This window comes from Arachis ipaensis, chromosome B2, assembly GCF_059453495.1.
Source record: "Arachis ipaensis isolate K30076 ecotype BB chromosome B2, ASM5945349v1, whole genome shotgun sequence".
Lineage (NCBI taxonomy): Eukaryota > Viridiplantae > Streptophyta > Magnoliopsida > Fabales > Fabaceae > Arachis > Arachis ipaensis.
In genome coordinates, this window is record NC_142437.1 from 101,723,725 (window position 1) to 101,738,199 (window position 14,475).

Consider the following 14,475-nt stretch of genomic DNA (forward strand, 5'->3'; position numbering starts at 1 on the left):
CTTCAAGTTTATTAGGAAACTTTGGAAAGTAACTGGGCTGGATTTTTTGCAAGTTAGTGAAAGAAATTTTTTTCCGATTGTGGTCTTTCTAAAAAAGCCAACTTGACATGGGTTACGCTCGCCCACAAGGAGGGTGGTTCGAATGATCGTAAGGACTACCAGCCTATAAGCATAGTTGGATGCTTATAAAAAGTAGGAAGATGAGATAAAAATACATCTAAAAATTTGCACGTTAAACACAATTATACTTCAATCATTTAATGAGTCATGCGTGCATATTATTTATACATTCTAGTGGACACAATATTTTTAGTGTTTATTTTGTTTAGGAAAAAAGGACAAAAATACATCTGAAAGTTTACATGCTGGATACAATTACACTTCGATCATTTAACGCCGCCACACGCCGATGATCGGAAGGGTAAATGTGTCCGTCGGAATGTATAAATAATGTGCACGCGTGATTCATTAAATGATTGAAGTGTAATCGAATATTTTTGTCCATTTTTTCTAAAATTTTAAAGATAATGACTAGGAGGTTACAACCACTAATGCCGAGGTTAGTGAGTGAGATATACGAAGACGAATTTATGATGGAACTCTAATAACATACAAGACGATTCATTGACTGAAAAGGTCTAAAAAAAAAGCTTGGTTGATCAAATTGGACTTTCAGAAGACGTACGACAGAGTCAGATGGGATTTTATTGACAAGGTGCTTCATGGTATGGGTTTTGGGAGTAAATGGCCACATTGGGTTCATCAGTTGTGTCTCACAACAGCGTCAATGTCCATAATCATCAACGTAACGGTGGCAAAGTCTTTTGATTCGCAGCGGAGTCTACGCCAAGCTGATCCGATATCCCCTTTTCTCTTTGTACTTGTTGGGAAAGTACTGAATAAAATGCTTGCAAGGTTGGGTAAAAAAGGTCTATTAAAGTCTCTTGAAGTGGGTAAAAACAAAGTAGAATTGTCTCACCTATAATTTGCAGACAATACAATTCTATTTTGTCCTTGCGATGAGAATACTGTCTATAATAGGAGATTTTTACCTGGCTTTGAGTTTTTGCCGGGCCTAAAAATTAACTATGATAAATCTATTCTTATTGGTTTGAATGGGGGATTGGAGGAGGTTAGGAAGGCATGCAGTATCATAAGGTGTAAGGAAGCAAGCTTGCCTATTAAATACTTAGGTGTTCGATTCCTCTAGGTGCTAACTTCAAGCGAATTCATACTTGGGATCCGGTGATTAGGAAGATAGAGGAGAGATTGAAGGGGTGGAAGGGTAAACTAGTGTTGATTAAATCAGTTTTAAATAGTTTACCAATGTAATACTTAAGTATTTTTAAGATGCCAAAGTCTGTGCCAAAAAAAATTACTTTTCTTTAATCAAGATTTCTTTAGAGTAATGCAGAGGGAGGTAGGGGCTTAGCAACTGTTAGTTGGGAGGTAGAGCAATGACTGAAAAATTTAGGAGAGTTGGGAGTGGGATGTGGTTTTTGTTCAAATGGTGGTGGTGGTTTGACAAAGAAGGACGTCCTTTATGGAAGCGAGTAATTTGTTCATGCAATAATCTCAAACAAGACTTGAGATTAGAGGGACAGATAAGCAAGGATTATGGAGCGTGTGGGGATTATTGGAGGTCTAAAGGAGAGGGAAAGAAGATTGGGGGAGATATTTGAAGATGGGATGCAGCTTGTGGTTGAAGATGGCACTAAAACGAATATTTGGCAACATCTTTGGCTCAAAGAAGGCAGGTTGAGGGAGGTGTTCCCGCGGCTGTACCGAGTCTCAAGTAGTGCGGACTGCATGGTCAGTGAGTGTGGGGTGTGGGACGGATATTGTTGGGTTTGGAGCTTGTCTTAGCGGAGAGAGATGCGGAATTAGGAGATGGAGGATCGGTGCTATGATTCAAGTGCTTTCTAAAGTAGTTATAAAAGCTGACGAAGTTGATTCACTGGTTTGGAAACATGATAAGCTGAATGAGTACTTGGTAAATTCCTTCCTAAGTGTGATACATAATTACCGGTGTAGGCATCTTGAACTAAATATGAACAACTTTTCATCGAAACTGTGGATCGGGCTTGTTCCTCCAAGGGTGGAGCTTCTTACATTGTTCATTATTTTGGGAAGGTTAAATACAATGGATAGATGTTGTCTGAGGATGAGGCGTTATGCATTCTTTGCGGTACAAATAAAGAATCGGTGCACCATATTTTCTTTGCTTGCGAGTGGTCTTGGGGCATATGGAGTCCAATTCTCAGAAATTGGAATGTAGCTCGGGTTTGGCCACAAGCGCCTAAGGATTGCTTCCATTGCTGGATGGATCAGCCTATTAACAAAGTGTGCAAACGAGAATGGATGGTCTGTTTTTTTGCAGCTATTTGGGCGATATAGATGGAGCGTAACTCCAGAATCTTTAGGAAGAAGGAAGGAACCTATGATAAGTGCATCATGGATGTGCAGTTCTATGCAAACCTTTGGATGGAGGACAAGTTGGATGATCTAACGTGATGCTCTGCTGGTTTGTTGATCATCTATGTCACAAGGGATGCTTATATAGAGGTTGAGGTGATGGAACTGGAAGGGGGTTTTTCTTACTTACATTTTGGTTATCTTGTATTTATAGTTTTTATGTCCTGGTAGTAGTTTATTTTTTATTGATTGTTTCCTGTGTAAGCTTAGCTCTTCTTGTGTTTGGACTACTCTCACTTCCCTTCTCGGGAGTCAGTGAGTTACTGGGTTTTAAAAGTTATAAAAAAAAAAAAAAGACATTAGTGTAAAAAAAATTATATTTATAGTTATAAAATTAGCTCAAAATAAACTAATTTTTTTAAAACAATTGAATTGTAATTTTAATTATTAATCACAACATTAGTATTCTTTTCAAATTATATGTAATAAATATTTGAAGAAAAAAAATAAAAATATAAATTAAAAAAATAAGCGGTAAAAATTTAAAACTAAATAAAAAATTAAAACGTATGCATATAATAATACTAATAATAATAATAATAATAATAATAATATCTTTTTTTATATGAATAATATTATGGGATATTTTTAATTATATTTAATTATAAATTTAATGTATTCTTTATAATTTTATGATTTTTTTTGAATTATATTATTTTATTAAATTTATTTTTTATAGAATAAAAATATAGAGAGATGGAAAAAGATAAAGGAGAGAAGGTTTGTTAATTTTGAAAGAAAGATTTTATTTTAAACGTAGAATTTAATTTTGATGCACTCTCAGTGTAAAGTAGTTTTATATATATATCCAATTATGTAATAAATAAACAGAAAAGTATTTTTATATTGTTATATCCAAACATAATTGATAAATAAAAAAATCTTTTTGCATGAGATACCTAAACATGAAATTACTTTTACTTTTTCATAAGATCTTTAAAAAAAAGATAACTCGAAAAAAGGTATTTTCTTAGAAATTCATCTAAACAAGCTCTTAATTATTTCAAAAAAATTGATTTTGAATAAATTTATAACTATCAATATGAATTTTTATATGAATATCTAATTATATATATGGAGAGAAAAAATATTATTTTTAAAAAAGAAGCATGAAAATTAATTATTTTTATTTGTACAGCAAAATTAACACCTAATTAAATATAAAAATATACATATTAAATTATTTCAAAATTTGAATAATGAATATTAAAATTAATTATTAGTAAAAAAATAAATTCTTTCACATAAAAATATTAACTAAAAAACTTATTATTTAATCCTTTTTATCTGTAGAGATCCTGATTTGTTTAGCCAATAGAGATTTTCGTCTCCTATAATCGTTTGTAAAAGTAGTTTGATTCTATTAATTTTTTATGTTATAATTTGTAATGTTATGACAAAACCGACGTAACTTTAAAAAATTTATATTTTTATAATGTTATTACGGACAAAAACACTAGCATGATTATAATTCACAATTGAAATTTGACAAATATAAAAAAGTAATGAAAAATAAAACATGAGAGAAATAGACAAGAATAAATATAAAACGCGCATCTTTATATTTAAAATTACTTCTCTTTTTTTTCTTACTTTTTTATTGCTTTTTTATTCTATGTTTACTTTGAAAAAATGCTTATTTAGTTATTTATTTGAGAATATAATTTAGTAGCTAATTTTTTATATACAATTAGCATGATTGAAAATAATAATATGAGTGAAAAATTTAGATCTTTCTTAAAAATATATTTAAGATTTAGAATACTCATTTTTCTTTCATTAGAGCTTTCTACACCTAATATTCTTAATCGATTCATTTAGATAATAGAACACACTGAGAAATTAAAACTCATAATTTATAGCAAGAAACTTAGTATTCATGCTGAGGAGAAGACTTTGAGGTTGCCTTTTTAAAGACAACATAAGCCAACCAAACAATTCTGTATTCTGAGAAGGATATGGGAAAGTTCGAACTTGCTTCCATATCTCATACCAAATAAATTAATTCATTATCAAATAACAGTTTTGTGAGAGGGATCTAATGTGTTTATCTTAAACAGCTATGTGACATTACATGGAACTTTGGTAAGTTTTGCCCGTTTGTGTGAAAAATTCTCTTTTAAAATGCCAAATATTTATCCCACTGTTTTTGCTATGAGTTATGTTAGACACTGTTGGATTGACATAGTGTTGGTTACACTCCATGTGTTATTAGATAAGTGTAACTTGAGTCCACCTCTCTATCTAGGTATGGTTGAGATCTGAGTTATATTATATAGGGTATTTTAATAAGTGTTATATTATTTAGAGATTGATTAGATAATATATAAACTAATATTGAATTTAAATTGTATTATATTAAAAATAATTTGTAGAATATTTATTTGATAATTTGTATATAATTAGTATTTTTATCCGTAATTATATTATAGGAATATAAATCTTTTAAAATTATGTTGGTTTTATTCTAATATTATAGATTATAGCACAAAAAATTTATAGAATCAAACTATTTTTACAAAAAAATTATAGGGGACAAAAGTCTCCGTCGACTAAGAAGACCAAGATCTTCGTAGATAAAAAATCAAATAATAAGATTTTTAGTTATTATTTTCATGTGAAAGAGTTTGATTTATTACTAATAATTAATTTTAATATTCGTTATTTAAAAATTTCAAATGATTTAACTTGTATACTTTTGATTAGGTGTTAAGTCTGTTGCACAAGTAGAAATAATTAATTTTTATATTTGTTATTTAAAAATAATATTTTTTCTCTCTATGTATATAAAAATATAATTAGATAGTAGCATGAAAAAAATTATATTGATAGTTATAAAATTAACTCAAAATTAATTTTTTTTAAACAATTGAATCTTGATTTTAACTTTAATCATAACATTAGTATTCTCTCTAAATTATATTTAATAAATATTTAAAAGAAGAAAAATAAAAATATAGATTAAAAAGATAAACAGTAAAAATTAAAAACTAAATAAAAAACTAAAAAATATGTATATAATAATAATAATAATAATAATAATAATAATAATAATAATAATAATAATAATAATTTTTATTTGAATTATGTTATTTTGTTAATTTTATTTTTTATAGAACAAAAAGATAGAAAAAATAGAGAATGAGAGAAAAGAGAGAGAAAAATAAAGATGAAGACTGAGAGAGGAAATTTATTAATTTTAAAAGAAAAAAATTTATTTTAATTATAATAAAAAATATCTGATGACACATTTTGATTTGTCAAATTACTAATATAAAATATAAATTACAAATTATATATAGAGTGGGAAGAGTAGAGAGAAATAGAAGAAGAGAGAGAGATATATGAGAGAATTTAAAAAAGGAGTTTATTAATTTTGGAAGGAAATATTTTTTTCTTAATTTGAATAAGAGAATGTCATGTGACACATTTGGTTATTAAATTAGATAATAATATATAAATAGATCATAATTATATATAGAGTGAGAAGGGTAAAAAGAGATAGAAAAAAGGGAGAGGTAGATGAGAGAATTCAGAAAGGGAGTTTATTAATTTTAGAGAGAAAATATATCTCAAATTTAATAAGAGTGTCATGTGACACATTTTGTTATTAAATTAGATAATAATATATAATATAATATATACTATAGCTATATTTTAATTTTAATTTTAATATTTCAATTTTAATATAATTAAAAAATATCATGTTGAACATTTTGATTGTCAAATTTATAATTATTTATTGATAATGATATATAAAAAATTAGATGGAGTGGTTGAAGGAATGAGAGGGATAGATAAAGGGAGAGAGAGGAGGGGAGAACTCTTTAATTTTGGAGGAAAAGATTTGATTTCAATTGCAATGAGGGAATGACATGTGACACATTTTGGTTGTAAAATTAGTAGGGATGAGGGAAGAACTTTTTTAATTTTGAAGAGAAAGATTTTATTTTAATTGTAACGATGGAGTGCATGTGGCACATTTTGGTTGTAAAATTAGTAGGAAGGAGGATAGAACTTTTTAATTTTGGAGAAAAAAATTTAATTTCAATTGCAATGAGAAAGTGACATGTGGCACATTTTGATGGTAAAATTAAATATATATAATAGATTTCATGTAATTATTCAACTAAAATATAATATAAATTAAAATATAATTTATTATTTTAAAATTTGAATTTATTTATTTTTAAAAAAGACATAGATCTTTTATATTAAAATTGTACAAAACTACATATTCATTTGTTGCTTTCATTTTTATATTTGTTTTAGTAGTCATATTATTTCTTCTTATATGGTGTTATTTGGGTTGCAAATAATTAAAGAAAAAATTTTAAAAAATGAATGAGAATGAGAAGCACCAAAGATATAAATTAGCTTTATAATAATGATATATCTAAATATACATAGTAAAGAGATGTGCCAAATTTAAACTTATTTGGATTTAGAAAAACGAGTGAGAATGAAAAATATAAAAAATATTATAATTTTATAATCATGATATATTTGAATATATTTAATAAGAAAATATGACAAATTTAAACTTATTTGAAGAAATTTTCGTTAATTAGTACGAGAGATTAAGAAATAAAGAGCAGTAGAGTTTTATGTAATATGTATAAATAGATCAAATAATATAATAGTAAGAATATTAACATGTATAAATTGTAGAATTTTAATATTTATAACTGAAAATTTTTATAATACTTTTAATGAATATTTATTGTATTTAATTAGTATTTTATATTTTAATTGAATAATAATAGATAAAAAATTTTTTTAAAATTTTTTACTAGAAGATGATTAATTTCCAACTTTTGTCAAGTAAACAAAATTATTGACATAACATTATTAGAAAAGAAAATATGAATAGAAGAATTTAACTATTTAAATATTAACTTTTATATAATAAAACTTGATTGCATCGGATTAAAGTTAAATTCTTATTGTAGTGATAACTAATAGTTTATTATCCGATTATTCAGATTGCATGGTTTATCACGAAACAACTTGGTCGTTTGGATGCATCAATCAGTGGAAAAAAGATTGTGGTAAAAACCCATTGAAGCCACGTTTCAGTTCAGATGGTGATTAATTTATGATTGATTTTCAATTCTAACCTTATTTTGATGGTGTGCATTCACATCCGATGCCAGTCACCAAAAAAAAAAAAACATCCGATGCCAATAGTTCAACAACCAAGATTATAAAAAGTATCAAGCAGGAAATGTTACCAACTCATGCAGTGGCTTTGTGAATCATAATTATTTACTAGAAATACTTACTCTATTTGGAATTAAATTTCTTTACGTGTAAACAGTCAGATAATATACTAAATGTATCGCTGGATAAGCATAATACTAAGATCATAGTAATTTGTGTTTTATATATTAAAAATAAATCACTTTATTTCTTCTCCTTTTGCAAATTATTGAGATCATACAAAATAAGAAATATTACACACTAGTGTATACATATTATTATTATTATTCTTATACAATGTTTTTTATATTTCTTTGCTCAAAAGAGTACAAATATTCGGGAGAAAGAATTGCTGTCATGACTTCTCAACCCATGAATACAAATCAGCAGTTGTTGAATCTACTCTAAAGAGCAGTAATTGAGTCTTTAAAATAACATAAATAAATAGCTTATAATGTTTTATTCTATATGGTGTTGTCCAAAGCCTCCACCTAAGAAAAAAAACAACATAATCTCAAACTTTATGTGGCAAAAATGCAATATACCAATTTTTTGTACTGACATGCAAAAGCTAGTTCAGACCAAGATAATAATATCTCAGATGTTTTAGAATCATGAAAAAAAATCTATCAACTTTAAATCCACCAAACAAGTTGATTTTCATTCTTCTTTTTTAAGGGTTGTGTATAAAGAAATTGAAAAAGAAAATGTTAATTTTGACAAATCTTGCTTGTCTACTTTGTGCTTACCATCATCTAGATGATTTAATTTTATTTTAATGAGATGTATAAAAAACAAAAATTACCATCAATCACTAAACATGTTTCCCCAGAAGCTATGCATCAAAATTCTTTGATAAATATTTTTCAACTTGCAATTTTAATACTTGGCAACTTTAAATGGCATGGTATTAATCCTTGACCTCCCAAGAAAAAATTGAAAAATGAAATGAATGGTAGTTAGGAAGTTTACCAGCATAAATAGATATCGAAGACGCTAACCGAATCAGTTGATGGAGCTCATTTACAATCTACTTTTTGTCTGAGAGGCAAGTCAAGTTTGAGCAACTTGGTGAACTACAAAACATGTCAGCAACAATTGATGCAATCAATTTTTGTCATCATAACATTATATCAATTTTAGATCAATCTCATGCTCTCTCTTAGTCTATTATTTTTCTCTATCTATATAATGCTAACCTGTCTCGACTCGCTATATTAGTATTTACTAAGCATAGAGACGAAACCAAACATTTTAAATAATGATTTACACAAAACTAAAAACAAATCTTTAATTCTTTTCGAGTTGTCAAAATAGCAAAATCAGCCATAAAAGATTCCACCTACAGAATGAGATGGATTTTTTTTTTCACAAATTCACCTGAGATGTCTTGAGTTCTAGTTCATCCCACTCCAAGTAAGGATTGCTTCCTTCCACTATCCCTGTTCCAGCATATATCAATGCACCGTGATCCTAAAAAGAGATTGAATAAACTCGTATGATTTGCTTGCTTTTAAAGATTTAAATATTATTGCTAATACTAATAATGGTCTTCTTGAAATTATAGGGATTTCTTGAAACAGATTTTCTATTTCACAATTTTGCCGGGTTTTGCAAAAATCATTCCTACCAGTTTCAACAGAAAAACAGAAAAATTTTGCACACAACAATAATAATAATAAAAATAGTAGTGAATAGTGATATTATACCATATTAAAGGTACTTACTGCTACTTAAGCAATAGAATTATCACGTTTTCCCTTACTTTATATACATGTTACAAACACTAATCACTCATCAAAATCTGATAATAATATCAATCTATGCAAACTATATGTGGCAGTGTGGCACCTCTTTTTTCTCCACTAAGGAGGAAAAAATCCTCAAAATTGCAGCTAACCTTTTCCACCAATGCTGACCTGATGCCAACAGCAAACTCGCTCTCTCCGCCGCCGAACCAACCAACAGGTCCGGCATACATCCCTCTATCAAATACTTCTGAACATCAATGTAAAAAATGAAAAAATTAACATAAGTTTATTCAAGAGAATAGAAATCATAACTTGGTCAAACCAAACTTGAAACATCAACCACATTTTCTTCTTTATCACCTTATTAACCAGCATGCTCTAAAATGATTAATACCAATCTAATCATATCACATGTTTCATAAATGAGTGAAGGTTCATTTGGTCCTTGACTTTGCTGATCATTTCCGTCCCATCTTTATACCAAAATGCTCTTTTTGAAATTTCATAGACTAAAATGTATTGCCTTATAAAATCAAGGACCGAAATGAACCTTAGAAAAACTAACACTCAATTGGAAGGCAGGTATAAGCTTGTCTACCAAGGCATGATTTATTTCCCAGAAAATCAAGAAATTCCATTTTCAAGTATTGAAACAAAATTCCTCAACAACAAAAAGATTTTTTTTAATAAAGAGGGTTCTAGGATTGTAAGTCAAGAAAATTCATCCAACAGAAATTGACATATTTGCAGTAACAAAATTTACACTGATTCATAATAATCAACTCCTCTGATTTCTCTAATAATCACTGTGCCAAATCACAACATTTTCTACTTGCATAAAATATGCAGTCATATTAGAGTGAAATGAATGACCACCAATCACCATTGTCAACAAGCTAGCTTGCATGGATTTTCAGGCCCCACTAAAATTTATGTTCCTCTTTTAAGTTAAGTAAAGAATATTATATAAAAAAATCTATAAGAAAATGTAACTACTGCTAAAATTACCCTAAAAGAAAAAAAAGGATTAAACATCAGAAATAATAATGATGTAGAGAAAATGGATGCACCTGTTTTTGCAATTAAAAGTTGTGCCTCTTCTGTTGGAAACCCACAAACTGCTGGACTTGGGTGAAGAGATGACAAAATTTTAAACTATTAAAAGGAAAAAAAACAAAAAAAGAAAAAAGAAAGGAAAGCAAGAAAGATTCACAAACTTGTTGTATGGTGGGTACTAATAAAATTACTTCATTTGGAGAACCAAAAATTCGAACCTTTAAAGGAGTAAAAGTAGGGTACATAGCACTCAAATTTTACTATGATTACCTCGTCTTCTTCGCTTCTTAACCTGCCGGCTAATTGAGCAAATAAATGTTGGATCCTGGGGAGCTTTCTTATCATTTTCTTTGGCTTAATTACAACCTTTTCACACACTCCCTGTTGAAAAAAACAACAACCAGATGCAAGTTTTATCCTTATCATAATCATAACCATGGAAGGTCCAACATAACTACAAGAAGATGGAAAAGGTAATATGGTAAATTAAACTGTACATTGAGTTCAGCATTACACAAAAACAAAATACAGCCATTGTCAATGACAATTTGTTTTGTATTTAACTTAGCGAATGCTAATGCGCTCGGAAGAAAGTAAGGAGTGTAGCCCTCTTTGAACTCCATAAATCTTAAATCCTAAAACCTAAATTATGAACTCTAAATATCTGAACCTAAATTCTAAATTCTAAACTTTAAATCCTAAATCATAAATTCTAAATTTTAAATTTGAGTCATTGATATAAAATATAATAAATAAAGAACTAAGATTTGTCAAGTTAACAAGGAGTGCAGCACTCCTTACCTACAAAAAGTGAAATTAACCGAGAAAAAAAAGTCAAAGAAACTCACCTCTAATTTTCTTCTTATGGTATCTCTTACTATGGTGAACTCAATATCATCCTTTGGACTGTAAATATGTGAAGAAACTTATACAACAAATTTGGGGAGCTAGACACAATGAAAATAGTGGTAACCACAGGCATCAAGGAATATAAGTTAACCTTGTAAGCAAGTCAAGTTCTATTTGACGATCCAGTGCCATCGACACTCCTCTAGCTCGAGTTCCAGCCAAAGCCTCACTAGTAATGTGGAGCCATTTTCTGTGAAATAGTTGCTCTGGCTATTCATCAAGTTCATAGAAATTAAAATGGCAACAGAGCAGAAGAATTCATCATTGTTGATATTCACCGAATATTTCTTGAACAGGTTATCCATTGGATGACTCTCAAATTAAGAAAACTAACAACAAAGTGAAATTCATCTTCTGATATATAAATTCTGGAATTTTCAGCATGTAGAATGCAATGAAATAAGTTATAGACTTACTGTATTTCCGATAAATGCAGGTGCATTTGGCGGCTGAAGGAGAAACTGGTATGCATTTTCGCTCTCAACCTACACACATTTGAAATTCATTACTTCTTGATGCCAAGACACCATTTTAAGTGTCAAAATTCAAAGAAGATTTCAATACCGTTAAGCAAGCTAACCACGTAAGCGGATCAATGTTAGTAGTAGGCACTACTCTTGTACTACGAGCCAGCACAACCTGAATTTCCAATATAACAAAGATGAATTTTTTTTTATTTGACCAAGGAAAATAGTACTCATATATATATAAGATAAGAGGTAAAAAAAATAAATTTGTAATGTAGTACAATTCTTAGAATCCTATCTTGAACTACCTAGTTGATTATAAAAACAGTAATCGACATAGCACGCATATAAGACAGAATGATTACACATGGTTAAAGAGAGTGTTTTCAAATGAATTCTTGTGACGCAAGTTATGATATCAATGTAAGAAATCAAAACATGGTCGGAAAAATTATAGGTTTACCTTGGTTAGTAAGGAGTTGTTTTTCTTTATCATCTCCAAAGCTCTGTTAACAGCAATATCCCAATATATTTTACTTGGAATATCATGGCTACTTAGTATTAATGTTGGAGGAGCTTGTTTCGGAAACCTCACAATCGAAGCAGAAACCTGCAGCCCAAAATTTTAGTTTGAACTCTGAACTAAATCTCTGCCTAATAATAAGTAAAGTAACAGAATCAATTTGGAATCACCTTGCTAAGGGTTTCTTGGAGAGCATTGATTGCATCTTCCCAGGACCAAGAAATTGTATTGTCCCACGCAATGGTCGTAGTGAGCATCGATCCTCCTTCAAGCTCATTAAACTCAACCTGTCAATTTTTTTGGGCTTGGTATATCTAGCTGCTGATGCTATAAATACTATCAACAATGGAATAAGTAATTAGTGGTTTTTTGAAAGAATGCAATGTATGCACCTGAGGAATCACGAAGTAGAAAGAACCGAAAGGCAGCCACTCTGATGACACCTTAGCTTTTGCGTTGAATCGGATGGCTCCGTATGCACGAATCAATGGGCAGCTCTCAGAAAGAAACCTTGAAAGTAAGTTGTTTTATCAGGAACTAAACACAAGCAAAACAATAATAAGCATTCAATGGAGCAATGGTGCCGGGGGATATTAGAGTCATGAAAATTTATTATTTTTTATTATTACTTAATAATTAACTTATAATATATTTTATTTTATATTTTAAAAAATTAATAATTAATTAATAAATAAAATTAATAAATTTTAATAATTATCTAATATTTAAAAAAAAACAAAAAAAGTTGTGAGGTCACATGGCGTGTTAAGGGACACGGAAACAACCAAATAAAAAAAATAAGAGGAATGCTAGAAACCAGCAATTTTTATGATTTGTAGCCATCAAATAGTCATCAATGATAGTTTTAATGGTGTGAGATGAATGTTCATCTAATGACTCACTTTTCTTTGTTAGTTACATGTTGATTAGAATTTAACAAAGTTGCTGTTCTCTAGACTTTTTCAAAAAATAAATAATAGAAGTTTGTTTGTTGAAGGAAAAAAAAATGACTTACCTCCTAATGGATATCCAATCCCAATAGGAAAAGGGGTGTGGCTGGCAAAAAGAAACGGCAGAGCCAACACCGGCAACGCTAACCAAGCTTCTGCCATTAGAGTCAAAAGAATTGTGTTCCCTGCCGGAGAAGAAGCAGCGAGGAAGGAGCAGGTGGTTCTGTGAGTGGAGCCAATCAATGGCCTCAACCTCTTCCTCCTCAATGGGGACCTGCAGCCTCACTATGCCCGAAGAGCTCCGATATGGAGGCTCTGATTTCATCTTAGAAATCGTCATTTTCAGGCTGTACAAAGCCATTGAAGTTGTTGCAACCGGTTCCAACGTTTGTGTCTCTATTGTCCCAACAGGCCCTCTTGACTGTCCTTTTCTGCAGCCATTCATTGAAAGATAGCATCCATGGCACAATGGTCTCTGAACAATCACCAATAACAAAATAAAAACATATGACTAGTGTAAATATTAAAGATAGCGACATAATTAAGAGGAATTTTGGAAGACAAAGAAAGAATTAAAAGTGAGAGAGGAGTATTACTTGGTGAAAATGAAGAGTGTAAATAGAGTGTTGCTTCTTGGAGAGAGGAAATAAGAGGAAGGTGTTTGTGCATTTTGTGAGAGACTTGTGAGCAGAAGCTGTTGCCATAAGTGAGTTTTAGTATGTGTGAGGGAGCATAAGAGAGAGAGGGTGTGTGTGTGTGTGTGTGATGAAATGGTGGCTAGCTTGTGTTGTAAGAAAATGTGAGAGGATATGATATGATATCGAACGAAATTATATGGATTTTATAGGTGGGACTCGACATTCATTTGACTCTAGAGTCTGGAGGATGACCTTTTAATCTTTTATATATTCCCTCCATGATTTCAATTGGATTAGAGTGTTTTTATTTTCCTATTGAACTATTGAAGATTACACGTGTATGTTACTCCCTTTGTTTATACTTGATAGTTTTATCTATATTCTCAAAATCGAACCGAAGATGAAAGAGATTTAAAAATTCAACTTAAAATAATATATTTATTTATGAAATATATAATTAAAAAAAATGGCTTTTTAAATAATTATTTAAATCAATTCAACCGA

At 29.6% G+C, this 14,475-nt stretch overlaps 1 protein-coding gene across 3 annotated transcripts; it reads right to left on the reverse strand.

Annotated features, from left to right (window-relative positions):
• Positions 1-7,906: 7,906 nt before the first annotated feature.
• Positions 7,907-14,164, reverse strand: LOC107625586 (isochorismate synthase, chloroplastic). 3 transcript variants are annotated; one of them, XR_002357723.2, is made up of 15 exons: positions 13,930-14,164; positions 13,399-13,808; positions 12,776-12,893; positions 12,554-12,670; positions 12,324-12,470; positions 11,958-12,032; positions 11,810-11,878; positions 11,485-11,603; positions 11,333-11,390; positions 10,755-10,865; positions 10,499-10,583; positions 9,529-9,675; positions 9,058-9,150; positions 8,650-8,753; positions 7,907-8,168 (listed from the first exon to the last, which is right to left on the reverse strand). XR_002357723.2 is itself a non-coding variant. In XM_016328263.3 (15 exons), exons 1-14 carry the CDS (start codon positions 14,035-14,037, stop codon positions 8,697-8,699), a joined length of 1,665 nt encoding a protein of 554 aa, XP_016183749.1. In that variant the 5' UTR covers positions 14,038-14,163; the 3' UTR covers positions 7,907-8,168; positions 8,650-8,696. The 3 variants fall into 3 exon arrangements, 1 of the variants encoding a protein (XP_016183749.1); XM_016328263.3 differs by having other exon boundaries at positions 9,578-9,675; positions 13,930-14,163; XR_015904797.1 differs by lacking the exons at positions 7,907-8,168; positions 8,650-8,753 and having other exon boundaries at positions 9,578-9,675; positions 10,499-10,549.
• Positions 14,165-14,475: the final 311 nt, after the last annotated feature.